The sequence below is a fragment of the Phoxinus phoxinus genome, assembly GCF_949152265.1.
Source record: "Phoxinus phoxinus genome assembly, chromosome: 24".
Lineage (NCBI taxonomy): Eukaryota > Metazoa > Chordata > Actinopteri > Cypriniformes > Leuciscidae > Phoxinus > Phoxinus phoxinus.
Window position 1 is genome coordinate 27,260,821 of NC_136899.1, and position 15,588 is coordinate 27,276,408.

The 15,588-nt window shown below is 45.3% G+C and overlaps 1 protein-coding gene across 5 annotated transcripts in view; it reads right to left on the reverse strand.

Moving 5' to 3' along the window:
- Positions 1-9,816: 9,816 nt before the first annotated feature.
- Positions 9,817-15,588, reverse strand: part of dnajc13 (DnaJ heat shock protein family (Hsp40) member C13) — a 96,790-nt gene continuing 91,018 nt past the window's right edge. For 4 of the 5 annotated variants that reach the window (XM_079601256.1, XM_079601254.1, XM_079601253.1 and 1 more), the window contains 3 exons: positions 14,869-15,012; positions 14,688-14,787; positions 9,817-10,669 (listed from right to left, as the gene is read on the reverse strand). In XM_079601256.1, the coding sequence (XP_079457382.1) occupies positions 10,572-10,669; positions 14,688-14,787; positions 14,869-15,012 (342 nt within the window). In that variant the 3' untranslated portion in view covers positions 9,817-10,571. Of the gene's footprint in view, positions 10,670-14,107; positions 14,197-14,687; positions 14,788-14,868; positions 15,013-15,588 lie in introns of all 5 variants that reach the window. The other variant, XM_079601255.1, reaches the window with a different exon arrangement.

Sequence of the window (15,588 nt, forward strand, 5' to 3'; positions counted from 1 at the left end):
TAGAGGAGATCTCAGAACCAGAACTGGTCATTGGTCATCTAGAGGAGATCTCAGAACCAGAACTGGTCATCTAGAGGAGATCTCAGAACCAGAACTGGTCATCTAGAGGAGATCTCAGAACCAGAACTGGTCATCTAGAGGAGATCTCAGAACCAGAACTGGTCATCTAGAGGATATCTCAGAACCAGAACTGGTCATCTAGAGGATATCTCAGAACCAGAACTGGTCATCTAGAGGAGATCTCAGAACCAGAACTGGTCATCTAGAGGAGATCTCAGAACCAGAACTGGTCATCTAGAGGAGATCTCAGAACCAGAACTGGTCATCGAGAGGAGATCTCAGAACCAGAACTGGTCATCGAGAGGAGATCTCAGAACCAGAACTGGTCATCTAGAGGAGATCTCAGAACCAGAACTGGTCATCGAGAGGAGATCTCAGAACCAGAACTGTTCATTGGTCATCTAGAGGAGATCTCAGAACCAGAACTGGTCATCGAGAGGAGATCTCAGAACCAGAACTGTTCATTGGTCATCTAGAGGAGATCTCAGAACCAGAACTGGTCATCTAGAGGAGATCTCAGAACCAGAACTGGTCATCTAGAGGAGATCTCAGAACCAGAACTGGTCATCGAGAGGAGATCTCAGAACCAGAACTGGTCATCTAGAGGAGATCTCAGAACCAGAACTAGTCATCGAGAGGAGATCTCAGAACCAGAACTGGTCATCTAGAGGAGATCTCAGAACCAGAACTGGTCATCGAGAGGAGATCTCAGAACCAGAACTGGTCATCGAGAGGAGATCTCAGAACCAGAACTGGTCATCCAGAGGAGATCTCAGAACCAGAACTGGTCATCTAGAGGAGATCTCAGAACCAGAACTGGTCATTGGTCATCTAGAGGAGATCTCAGAACCAGAACTGGTCATTGGTCATCTAGAGGAGATCTCAGAACCAGAACTGGTCATCTAGAGGAGATCTCAGAACCAGAACTGGTCATCTAGAGGAGATCTCAGAACAAGAACTGGTCATCTAGAGGCAGAGGTGGGTAGAGTATCCAAAAACTGTACTCAAGTAAAAGTACAAGTACTTCTAGAAATATTTACTCAAAGTAAAAGTAAAAGTAACAATCTTAATAGTTACTTGAGTAAGAGTAAAAAAGTATCCAATGAGAAAACTACTCAAGTAGTTAGTTACTAGTTACTTCGGATCATAGGCCGATATATATGATATATATATAAAACATGATATGATTTAGATATTTTTTATTTAAATGACTATTATTATCATAATTAGTATCCAATGAGAAAAGTATCCAATGAGAAAACTACTCAAGTAGCTATAGTTAGTTACTTCGGATCATAGGCCTATATATGATATATATATATATATAAAACATGATATTATTTAGATATTTTTTATTTAAAGGGGTCATGACATGAGAAACCAAATTTCCCTTGATATTTTAGTATATAAGAGGTCTTTGTACCATTAAAACGTCCTGCAAGTTTCATAGCTTAAGACGTCCTCCCCATTATAAACGAATAATTTATTTAATCAAGCTCTAAATACAGCTCGTTCTGGATCCATGGTAAGAAGTGACGTCACGGTACGAAGTGACGTACCAGCGTTTGCATATGACCGCCTCCAGGCACAAGACAGAAACGCTTTAAGCGCAAGGCAACTACGCTCATTTCGTATCGTTGTCGCGCCCGCGCGCCGCGCGCCTCACAAGTGTTCAGTCGACGGACAGCGAGTGGGTCTGTGTACAGGGAAATGACGATGCCACAGATGTGCTGTTCCTGGCTGTGGACAAACAACATCTGTGAATACGCTGCGAAAGATCCAGTCGTCAGGGGAAAATGGATGCACTTTATTTTTTGCGGACGTCTCAGTCACGGCAGTGTTAGTTTAAGCGTTTGTAGATACATTTGAAGGATGACCGTTTTGAGAACAAATCCCAAAATGATGCTGGCTTTGCCAGAAAACTGTTGCTCAAAGATAAGTCCTTGCCGACTATTCTGGGCTCAACAACGACGACGCAAACTGTAAGTAATGTGTTTAAAACTTTAAACTACTTTTTAAATACACTGAATACGCAAATGTTCTGGCTGGGGGCGTTAATAATTGATGCATGCACTGACGTTAGCCAATCATAACAGTGGGCGTTAACACTGAACTCTTAAAGGGGAAACCCCCCCAAAACAGACTGTTTGAATCAGAGGATGAGAAACGGGGTGGGAAAAGGTCATAAATCACTACATTTTAAAAGTTTTTTGTAAAAAAAACTATAGTAATACTATATTTGCACCTAAGGGAACATAATAATAAAATAAAAAAAAACATGTCATGACCCCTTTAAATGACTATTATTATCATAATTAGATAGGCTATCTTTGCCACAAAAACAGAAGAGACAAGCATTATTTCTGCCATCTGTAGCCCGAAAATCATTGCCTGTCCTTTGGTTTGTATAATAGTAACTTATACAACTACAGTTGGATTATTAGACAATGTCGAAATATAGTGAATCTGCAGAGTTTTGCATTTAAAGGCATGTAAAGGGAAACATTGACACAGAGAAGAAAGAGTTAAAACTCTTCACATGTGCTCGCGCTGACCGCTACTGAACATCTGAACACAAACGACGATCAAACGCACATCGACGGATCTTCTTCTGTCTGTTCTCCAAAATGTAGCTAATCAAATGTATATTTCTGCATGCATGTTTAAACTGGTCAACAGTGTCTAAGGCAGGCAAAGGCATTCGTTTTCAAGTTGAGTTCGCACGCCACTGCGCAATACACACACATTACCGCGGGATGGCGGGTGTTCATTTCATATGTGGACAATGGTAGCTTATTTATTGTATAAAGTAATGTATAGGCCTATGTCCAAAAAACGGGTAATGTCATACTTTGAAGTAGTGCTATCATATTGTAATAATCTGTTTGGTTGTAAAATGTATTACCTGAATGAAATTAAATCGAATATCGTCCTGTGGAACGATATTCGTTCCACAGGATATATCGTCCTCAGCATACGAAGATAATAGAGATCTTCATCGCTGGCAAAAATTATGCATTTGCAGATTTGCTTTCACTTGACTGTACTGTAGGTCCACAGCCACTTCATCCAGCTTTCTTAATGTTCTTAAATCTTCCTGTTACGACTCCGAGTCGAGTGTGAATTGAAAGCGCTTCAGACGATTCAGTGCGTGTAGGAAACTGAACAGATCATACAAACTGATTCGCGAACCGATTTAGACAGATCTGCCCACTTGTTTGATGAAGTCTTTGAACAGAATCGACTCAAAAGAGTGATTCATTTGTGAATTGAGCATCGCTCATGCCCAGAAAAAAGATACAGCGCGCTTGGAATAAACTACGCATTTAACAACACATACTGCATTAAAATAAAGTAACGAGAGGAACGTCGCTCAACGTAACGAAGTAAAAGTACCGTTTTTTTATTAGAAATGTACTCGAGTAAAAGTAAAAAGTACCCACATTTAAATCTACTCTTAAAAGTACAATTTTCCCCAAAAAATACTCAAGTAAATGTAACGAAGTAAATGTACTTCGTTACTACCCACCTCTGTCTAGAGGAGATCTCAGAACCAGAACTGGTCATCGAGAGGAGATCTCAGAACCAGAACTGGTCATCGAGAGGAGATCTCAGAACCAGAACTGGTCATCTAGAGGAGATCTCAGAACCAGAACTGGTCATCGAGAGGAGATCTCAGAACCAGAACTGGTCATCGAGAGGAGATCTCAGAACCAGAACTGGTCATCTAGAGGAGATCTCAGAACCAGAACTGGTCATCGAGAGGAGATCTCAGAACCAGAACTGGTCATCTAGAGGAGATCTCAGAACCAGAACTGGTCATCCAGAGGAGATCTCAGAACCAGAACTGGTCATCTAGAGGAGATCTCAGAACCAGAACTGGTCATCTAGAGGAGATCTCAGAACCAGAACTGGTCATCCAGAGGAGATCTCAGAACCAGAACTGGTCATCAAGAGGAGATCTCAGAACCAGAACTGGTCATCGAGAGGAGATCTCAGAACCAGAACTGGTCATTGGTCATCTAGAGGAGATCTCAGAACCAGAACTGGTCATAGAGGAGATCTCAGAACCAGAACTGGTCATAGAGGAGATATCAGAACCAGAACTGGTCATCGAGAGGAGATCTCAGAACCAGAACTGGTCATCCAGAGGAGATCTCAGAACCAGAACTGGTCATCCAGAGGAGATCTCAGAACCAGAACTGGTCATCGAGAGGAGATCTCAGAACCAGAACTGGTCATCTAGAGGAGATCTCAGAACCAGAACTGGTCATTGAGAGGAGATCTCAGAACCAGAACTGGTCATTGAGAGGAGATCTCAGAACCAGAACTGTTCATTGGTCATCTAGAGGAGATCTCAGAACCAGAACTGGTCATCTAGAGGAGATCTCAGAACCAGAACTGGTCATCTAGAGGAGATCTCAGAACCAGAACTGGTCATCCAGAGGAGATCTCAGAACCAGAACTGGTCATCCAGAGGAGATCTCAGAACCAGAACTGGTCATCCAGAGGAGATCTCAGAACCAAAACTGGTCATCTAGAGGAGATCTCAGAACCAGAACTGGTCATCCAGAGGAGATCTCAGAACCAGAACTGGTCATCCAGAGGAGATCTCAGAACCAGAACTGGTCATCTAGAGGAGATATCAGAACCAGAACTGGTCATCTAGAGGAGATCTCAGAACCAGAACTGGTCATCTAGAGGAGATCTCAGAACCGGTCATCTAGAGGAGATCTCAGAACCAGAACTGGTCATCTAGAGGAGAACTGGTCATGTAGAGGAGATCTCAGAATCAGAACTGGTCATCTAGAGGAGATCTCAGAACCAGAACTGGTCATCCAGAGGAGATCTCAGAACCAGAACTGGTCATCTAGAGGAGATCTCAGAACCAGAACTGGTCATCCAGAGGAGATCTCAGAACCAAAACTGGTCATCTAGAGGAGATCTCAGAACCAGAACTGGTCATCCAGAGGAGATCTCAGAACCAGAACTGGTCATCTAGAGGAGATATCAGAACCAGAACTGGTCATCTAGAGGAGATCTCAGAACCAGAACTGGTCATCTAGAGGAGATCTCAGAACCAGAACTGGTCATCCAGAGGAGATCTCAGAACCAGAACTGGTCATCCAGAGGAGATCTCAGAACCAGAACTGGTCATCCAGAGGAGATCTCAGAACCAGAACTGTTCATTGGTCATCTAGAGGAGATCTCAGAACCAGAACTGGTCATCGAGAGGAGATCTCAGAACCAGAACTGTTCATTGGTCATCTAGAGGAGATCTCAGAACCAGAACTGGTCATCTAGAGGAGATCTCAGAACCAGAACTGGTCATCTAGAGGAGATCTCAGAACCAGAACTGGTCATCGAGAGGAGATCTCAGAACCAGAACTGGTCATCTAGAGGAGATCTCAGAACCAGAACTGGTCATCCAGAGGAGATCTCAGAACCAGAACTGGTCATCTAGAGGAGATCTCAGAACCAGAACTGGTCATCCAGAGGAGATCTCAGAACCAGAACTGGTCATCCAGAGGAGATCTCAGAACCAGAACTGGTCATCCAGAGGAGATCTCAGAACCAGAACTGGTCATAGAGGAGATCTCAGAACCAGAACTGGTCATAGAGGAGATCTCAGAACCAGAACTGGTCATCCAGAGGAGATCTCAGAACCAGAACTGGTCATAGAGGAGATCTCAGAACCAGAACTGGTCATCCAGAGGAGATCTTAGAACCAGAACTGGTCATCTAGAGGAGATCTCAGAACCAGAACTGGTCATAGAGGAGATCTCAGAACCAGAACTGGTCATCTAGAGGAGATCTCAGAACCAGAACTGGTCATAGAGGAGATCTCAGAACCAGAACTGGTCATCCAGAGGAGATCTCAGAACCAGAACTGGTCATCCAGAGGAGATCTCAGAACCAGAACTGGTCATAGAGGAGATCTCAGAACCAGAACTGGTCATCCAGAGGAGATCTCAGAACCAGAACTGGTCATCTAGAGGAGATCTCAGAACCAGAACTGGTCATCTAGAGGAGATCTCAGAACCAGAACTGGTCATCTAAAGGAGATCTCAGAACCAGAACTGGTCATCTAGAGGAGATCTCAGAACCAGAACTGGTCATCTAGAGGAGATCTCATCTGTGAGCAACCGGTCAGTGTGTGTCGGGACCACTGGACATGCTGGGAAACATCATAATGCACCATTTAAAATATGAAAAACACAATGTTTTTTCTTCTTCTATGGACTGGAAAATAAATTCAGTTTGATGCCAAACATTAAGTCAATGTTACATCCACCACTGCAGCTTTCTTCATGTGATTGTGACTGTCCATCACTGTGTGACTTTATACCTTGAGACTGTAACATTTTATCTCCAAACCATCTCAGAATGTTTCTTATTCTTAACTTTATCTCACAATGAGCTTTTTCATGTGTAACTCTTTAGGCAGAGAGAGACAGGCTTCCATATGTTCAGTCCTGAGAGTCATTGACTGAGGACGAGCGCCGGTCTGGGGTCAGCGATGGCCGTCTCCAGCTCTCGGCTCTGGAGGAAAGCTTCCACGACTGCGCCAGCAGAGAAGAAGAGTGTGTGTCATTAACGTAACGAGTCACAACTGGAGTTCAAACTCACCAATTACAGCGGAGGAAAGGACAGCACGTCGCTTGTTCCTGTGAGTTCCCTTGCGTTGGAAGATGGAGGCCGTTACGATGAGAGCGCTTCAGGATCTGCGCGGATGAATGATATAATCCTGGAGCCGCTCACATTGGAGACGCAGAACGAACACGTGCAAACTCACACAGCACACGTTTACAGAGCGGCTTATTCCAGGCACTCAGGGGTTAAAGTGCGCGCCGGATCGCCCTGGACCGGCCGTGCCGAGCGAGCAGAGCCGTGTGCGGATGAGACGCTGCAGAGAAGATGAACGTCACACTCGTGAGCTTCTACATCTCAAGCTTTACACGCATACAGACACCATTCAGCAGACCACTCTCAACAGGGGAAATATGAGCCCTCAGGTCAAAGGTCAACGCAGATACACAGATATGACACAGCAGGTGCGCACTTCTCTGACTGGAAGAAAGCATCAGTCCTGACAGAGATACGCTGGAATCAGTGAGCGCTCATTGAGACGAGACACGACAGGTGAACAGGTGAAGAGTTTAACTGACAGATATCACCATGACTCTTCACCAGTTCATTACTCACGTGAATAGGAGAAAAACATTTACTGCAAGTTTTCTGTAATTTTATGTTTAAATATGCCAATCAAACTATATCTAATTAAATATGCCCTAATTTGCATACATTTTGTTGACATATTCAATGAAAAGACATTACCTGAGGGGATTATGAATTTCTCCTTTTGTTACCCTGTAAATCAGAAAATACTGCCAACAGCCTTAACAAATTGATTTTATATATTTTTAGGCATAAAATGTCATATAAATCAGGCCAAGAATGACGTATCAACCAATCCCTCTGGACAAACCTTCACAATATAGTTAGGAATACGACTGGGAAGTTTGGTGCTACAGAAGTGGAACATCGTCACTCGGACTGTGAGAAAACACTCATTTTGAGAAAACGGCCTTTAAAGATTTTTATGGCAAAATTCCACTAGTTTCTATTGAAAGCCATGAATTACAGACAATATGCTTTAGGTAGAACAGTGTTTAACATCCAAAACTCATTATTGCTTCATCCATCACTGATCATAACATCCAAAACATCACAACACTTTTAAACACAACCAGTATGAAATGTCAGAGCGCGTCATGAAGCAGCCGGATCCCCCAGTAGCCCGAGACCGGTGTCCACTGGAGCTGAGCGGGGCTGAGGCTGGCCAGTGTCTGGATGGGAGACTCCTGGGAACACCAGGTCTCTGCTAGTAGAGGTGTTAGTTAGGCCAGCAGGGGGCGATCCCCCTGTGGTGTGTGCGGGTCCAAACGCCCCAGTGTAGAGACGGGGACACTATACTGACAAAGAGCGCCGTCCTTCGGATGAGACGTTAAACCGAGGTCCTGCCTCTCTGTGGTCACTAAACATCCCAGGATGTCCTTCGGATAGAGTAGCGGTGTAACCCCGGTGTCCTGGCCACATCTGCCCAGTGGCCTCTGTCCATCATGGCCTCCTAACCCCATATATATACACTGATTGGCTCTATCACTCGGTCTCCTCTCCACCAGTGAGCTGGTGTGTGGTGGGCGTTCTGGCCAATATGGCTGCCGTCGCATCATCCGCTGGAGCTGCACATTGGTGGTGGTTGAGGAGATTCCCCCCTTCTATATAAAGCGCTTTGAGTGTCGAGAAAAGCGCTATATAAATGTAATGAATTATTATTATTATTATTATTATTATTATTATGTGACGATTCTGAACCAATCACGATGTCAGAAATTGGCATTAGCCAATGAGATCAGCATTTTGAGTTAAAAATCGCCCATTTTACTTTCACGATTGGTGGCTGATAATCAGGAAATTACCATATCTGGATCCGACAGCATTGTACAGCAGAGGTCAAAATGGTCCATTATCCATTAACGCAAGAAGCTAAGATTACACACAAAACACGGTAAACAAGCGACTTCTTTAGGTTTCGCCGGCCAACTCTCAGTGTGAACGCACTCAATCCGGAGGAGCGGATTGATACGCAGCGCTGCCGCGACCGACCTCGATTATTAGGAAATATCTGTCCACTAGAGGTCGCCATTGACCAATCAGAATAGAGTATTCCAGAGCACGATGTAATAAAAACTATATGCGGTTTTAAACCAATAAATGCGTCTAGTAATGCAGTGAACATGGTTTACTGCCAAAGCAAATGTTCCATTGCATTGTGTGTCTAACACCACTTAATGAAGAGAAAACAGATATTGAATCCGTTCCACTGCCGCAGGATAGTCCTCATCAGTGATCATCTGAGTCATTCCCACAGGGAGCGAACGCTGGATCTCACGCGGATCTGAGTCTGGATGAGTCACTGAAGAGTGAGAGGGGTCTTCCAGCACCTGCAGAGACGAGGGAATGTCTGAGCACACACACACACACACACACACACACACACGCACACGCACACACACACACACACACACACACACACACACACACACACACACACACGCGCACACGCACACACAAACACACACACTCACACAGCACTTAAGTCAGCGAAAGACTGATGATGAACCACACCAACTTGCTTCTGATGCTAATGTTAGTTAAATCCCGATTTCTTGGGCATTATAGATGACATGACACGAGGCACACATCACTGCATGTTATACGAGTAACTTTGGGGGATTCAGGGAACGAATGTATCTCAAAACCAAGCGCGCAGCAGAGGCTGTAATATGAAGATCTGTCGCCCTCGTGTGGACATGCAGTGTAAATGCAGACACAATATAATGCATCAAACATGACCTATGACCTCTCTCTGTCCACCTTATTTTAACCTAAGAGCGATTTTTTTTATTGAATGTGCAAAGCTTCAGTGTCCGCCATTTACATTTAATTAACTGCACATAGCCAGTCGTTATGCTGCAACCTGGTATTCATCATATTTGTATTTATCGTAATTAATTACAGGTTTCGTTCGCTCACAAAACCATAAGCTGGATAAAGAGACTCGATTATAAAAACTGCACGAGGAGACAGAAATTATTTTAATCTTCTGGTTTGCAGTTATTAGATGTAAACACTGGACAGGAAAATTAAATTGGGGAAATTCTTCATGTTCACAAAACACTGCAAACAAAAAACAGATGTGGATTCCCTTTTATTCTTAAAATTTTATGTACAAGTGCAACTGATTTATTTTTTTATTAATGTACATTCAATATAGAAAGTTTATGTACGCATATTACATTTAACATTTCACAATTGCACTAGTCGTTCACATACATTTGTAATCAAGAGTCAGTACAATTTGTTCTTTGTCCTTTTAGAAGCTGATTTTCAGTTGGTCTTTATCATAGGTATAAATATTCGAGTGCTTTCTGGGGAAGGAGGGAAGAGAGGCGGGAAACAGGACAGACTGCAGACAGTGCGCTTCTCACATCATAATCAGTTTCACAGGATCCTTCTCAACCGCAAGGCTGCGTTATCAAACAGAAAATGCAGATTTGTCGGAGGACAGACTTCAGCTGAGACACGGGCTGAACGCGAGACGCCGGAAGACGAAGACGACACCGTATCGGATCCATTCATCGGCTCACTCAAAATGAAGAAAACAAACAAATGCATAAAAATATCTCAATACAAAAGTAAACTATTCTGCTCTCCATGGAAAGAAAAGATTTACGAGACGCAACTGAATATAAAATGAAAGAGGAAGAAGTGTTGATGTATTAAAAAGAAGGAATCACTAAAGACCACGAGTGCAGTGAGAGAGGAGACGACCAGCCCTCCGTCCCCTCGATCTGTCCATCAGTGAATCTGCGGTCCTCGAGGATCAGGAGGATCAGTGCTGCTCCCGACAGATGTCCGTCTCCGTCTGATGCTGTCAGTCTAATTCAGCCCAGGTCTCCGATGTCGTTGTCTACGGGCGGTGGGACGCTGGGGATGACCGTAGAGCCGGTGCCTGCAGTCAGATAGCCGGCCACTCCTGGACCTGAACATCAACACAGTCGTCATCAACACCGTCATCATCATCATCAACACCATCAACACTGTCAATCGTCAACACCGTCGTCATCATCATCGTCATCAACACCGTCAACACTGTCAATCGTCAACACCGTCGTCATCATCATCGCCATCAACACCGTCAACACTGTCAATCGTCAACACCGTCGTCATCATCATCGTCATCAACACCCGTCAACACTGTCAATCGTCAACACCGTCATCATCATCGTCATCAACACCCGTCAACACCGTCAATCGTCAACACCGTCGTCATCATCATCGTCATCAACACCCGTCAACACTGTCAATCGTCAACACCGTCATCATCATCGTCATCAACACCCGTCAACACCGTCAATCGTCAACACCGTCATCAACACTGTCAATCGTCAACACCGTCATCAACACCGTCATCATCATCGTCATCAACACCGTCAACACTGTCAATCGTCAACACCGTCGTCATCATCATCGTCAACACTGTCAATCGTCAACACCGTCGTCATCATCAACACCGTCAACACTGTCAATCGTCAACACCGTCGTCATCATCATCGTCATCAACACCCGTCAACACTGTCAATTGTCAACACCGTCATCATCATCGTCATCAACACCAGTCAACACCGTCAATCGTCAACACCGTCATCAACACCGTCAATCGTCAACACCGTCATCATCATCGTCATCAACACCCGTCAACACTGTCAATCGTCAACACCGTCATCATCATCATCGTCATCAACACCCGTCAACACTGTCAATCGTCAACACCGTCATCATCATCGTCATCAACACCCGTCAACACCGTCAATCGTCAACACCGTCAACAACACCGTCAATCGTCAACACCGTCATCATCATCGTCATCAACACCCGTCAACACTGTCAATCGTCAACACCGTCGTCATCATCATCATCAACACCCGTCAACACTGTCAATCGTCAACACCGTCATCATCATCGTCATCAACACCCGTCAACACCGTCATCATCATCGTCATCAACCTCGTCATCAACGCGTCAATCGTCAACACCGTCATCAACACCCGTCAACACTGTCAATCGTCAACACCGTCGTCATCATCATCGTCATCAACACCGTCAACACTGTCAATCGTCAACACCGTCGTCATCATCATCGCCATCAACACCGTCAACACTGTCAATCGTCAACACCGTCGTCATCATCATCGTCATCAACACCCGTCAACACTGTCAATCGTCAACACCGTCATCATCATCGTCATCAACACCCGTCAACACCGTCAATCGTCAACACCGTCATCATCATCGTCATCAACACCCGTCAACACTGTCAATCGTCAACACCGTCATCATCATCGTCATCAACACCCGTCAACACTGTCAATCGTCAACACCGTCATCATCATCGTCATCAACACCCGTCAACACCGTCAATCGTCAACACCGTCAATCGTCAACACCGTCATCATCATCGTCATCAACACCCGTCAACACTGTCAATCGTCAACACCGTCGTCATCATCATCGTCATCAACACCCGTCAACACTGTCCATCGTCAACACCGTCATCATCATCGTCATCAACCTCGTCATCAACGCGTCAATCGTCAACACCGTCATCAACACCCGTCAACACCGTCATCATCATCGTCATCAACACCCGTCAACACTGTCAATCGTCAACACCGTCATCAACCTCGTCATCAACACAGTCAATCGTCAACACCGTCATCATCAACGTCATCAACACGTCATCATCGTCAACACTGTCGTCATCATCATCATCATCATCATCATCATCATCATCATCATCATCCACCGTCATCGTCAACACTGTCAGTCACAACACTGCTATCAACACCGTCAGACACACAGTTATACGGTGAAAACACCGTCGTCAGTCAACACCGCCAACACTGCCATCAACGCGGTCATTGTCAACACCATCAGTCACACAGTCGTCAGTCAACACCGCGATCGTGAACACGTTCATCGTCAACATTGCCATCAACACCGCCACCGTTGCTCGAACCGAGATGCTCCGAGACGCTGAAAACACTGGCGGATCATGAGCTGCTCGCGGAGTCGTCAACACTGTCATCATCGTCAACACCATCAACAGTCATCGTCAACGCCGCCATCATCAACACCGTCGCTTGAACCGAGACGCTCTGAGACGCTGAAAACACTGTCATCGCCGTTGCCAACACCGCCGTCATAGTCAACACCATCAACACCGCCGTCATAGTCAAAACCATCAACACCGCCGTTGTCAACACCGTCATCAACGTGGTCATCGTCAAAACCATCAGTCACACAGTCGTCAGTCAACATCGCGATCGTGAACACGTTCATCGTCAACATTGCCATCAACACCGCCATCGTTGCTCGAACCGAGATGCTCTGAGACGCTGAAAACACTGGCGGATCATGAGCTGCTCGCAGAGTCGTCATCGTCAACACCGTCATCAACACCTTCTGCAACACCGTCATCAACACCTTCGTCATCGTCAACACCGTCATCAACACCTTCGTCATCGTCAGCACCGTCATCAACACCTTCGTCATCGTCAACACCGTCATCAACACCGTCATCAACACCTTCGTCATAGTCAACGCCACCATTAACACCTTCGTCATCATCAACGCCGCCATCAACACCTTCGTCATCGTCAACACCGCCATTAACACTGCCATCATCAACACCGTCGCTTGAACCACTGAAAATACTGCGGAGCTGCTCGCGAAGATGAACAGTAGTCATCGTCAACACCGTCATCAACACCTTCGTCATCGTCAACACCGTCATCAACACCTTCGTCATCATCACCGCCGCCATCAACACCTTCGTCATCATCAACACGTCATCAACACCTTCGTCATCGTCAAAACCGTCATCAACACCTTCGTCATCGGCAACACCGTCATCAACACCTTCGTCATCGCCAACGCCGCCAACAACACCTTCAGCATCAACGCCGCCATTAACACCTTCGTCATCGTCAACACCGTCATCAACACCTTCGTCATTGTCAACGCCGCCATTAACACTGCCATCATCAACACCGTCGCTTGAACCGCTGAAAATACTGCAGAGCTGCTCGCGAAGATGAACAGTCGTCATCGTCAACACTGTCATCAACACCGATGACGGTGAGCTTTCACTCTGAAACACGCAGCACATATAATAATCACAGCCATTGAGATATAAAACATCACATTAAGCCACATCCAGATTTCAGTTTCATTCCAATTAATCATGCAGTAAAATGTAAAATGATGACATTTATCATTTTTGTAATGGATGAAATGTTCTGTACTGATCACTCGCTTGAATAGAAAAAAAAAAAAACATCGAAACACCAGCAGTGCTGCATGTGAAGGTGGAGATGCAGATGGAAACGCAGATGAAGTCATCAGAAAGAGAGTGTACCTGCTTTAAAGTGAAAGAGAGGAGGGTGGGAGACTAAAGGCCAGTGCGCAGCGGACTACTGGCGGCCAGGAGAGAAGGAGTGGACACACCTGAAGAGTCCCAGAGATAATACAGCAGAGAGGGAGAGGTGATGGGGAGAGAGAGAGAGAGAGAGACACAGAGAGAGAGAGAGAGAGAGAGAGAGAGAGAGAGAGAGAGAGAGAGAGAGAGAGAGAGAGAGAGAGAGAGAGAGAGAGAGGGAAGCAAGCAGATGTTAGAACCAGCAGACGCAGAGGAACGACAGAGCAGTTCAGATCAGTACTGATACAAAGACACAGTCTACACTCGTTACATGTCAAAACGAGTTAAATGCCACTCAAAAACAAGCACATAAACAGTGCACTGCAATGCAATGAAGACAGAAGTCTGTGGAGCAAACTGCAGAGGTTAACCTTCTGACACACACTTTTAAAAGCACAGACATAACACGTTAACACGGGACAGAAGCTCGTTCACGTCTACATGTCTCGCTCACACACTTCCACTGTAAGTGCATTACTGTAAACCGGCTTCTCAGAGACTGAACGTGCGCTGGACTCACCCGTCAGATAACCTGCTGTCTGGGAGTCGGAGATGAAGAGGTCGTGTTTCTGGTCTTTGAAGGCACTCCACACAGTGGAACGAGACAGGATTTCATTGACCTGTAGCAGAATCACAGCATGAGTTGTGTTCTGACTGTGGCTGAAGCATGATGATGATGATGATGATGATGATGATAATACCTGCTCTCCGAACTGCAGGCTGCGGGTCATGGACTTCAGCGCTTTGACGATCTGAGCTTTGGTTGCTGAAGGGTTTTCAAGAGTCTCCAACCCGATGCCCTCCAACAGCTTGAGAAGATACGGCACCAGCTCCACTCTAAGAGCCTGAACACACACACACACACACACATTAATAACACATTAATTAAAAAAAAAAAAAAGTCACCAATTAAGGTCAGCTTGTTATAAAAATAAAATTTCGATTCCTTTGAGAGCATTTCAATATGACTAAACCATTCAAGTGAGAGACGACTGTTTTCTGTGCTACAGGCGTGTATAAGAGTATATTGGATCTGTGCAGCTCTTAAAGTGACAGCAGCCTAATATTCCTGCTGCCGTACCTAAAATAAACCTGCATCTTCTGAGAGGAGGAACCCCACAAAGCTACAGATTTACCAACAGAGTCATACACCCAGAGGAGCCCGAGAGGGGCAAGCTCTGCAAGAATGAACGCGGCCTTAAAATTCATCAGGCCAAGATGAAATGCATGGTGCAGGAGAGCACAGTGCAATGCACAGAAGTTACTTCTGGGGAGACGCAGGAGGAGCCCGGCCTGGAGACACCCCACAGTGCCCAGGACCTCCAAGCACAAAACTCTTCGGCTCCAGACAGAGTAGTTCAGCCTCGGATCAAGTGGACTGCGGAAAACCAGCACAAGGTATAGAGCAATCTTGACAAGTA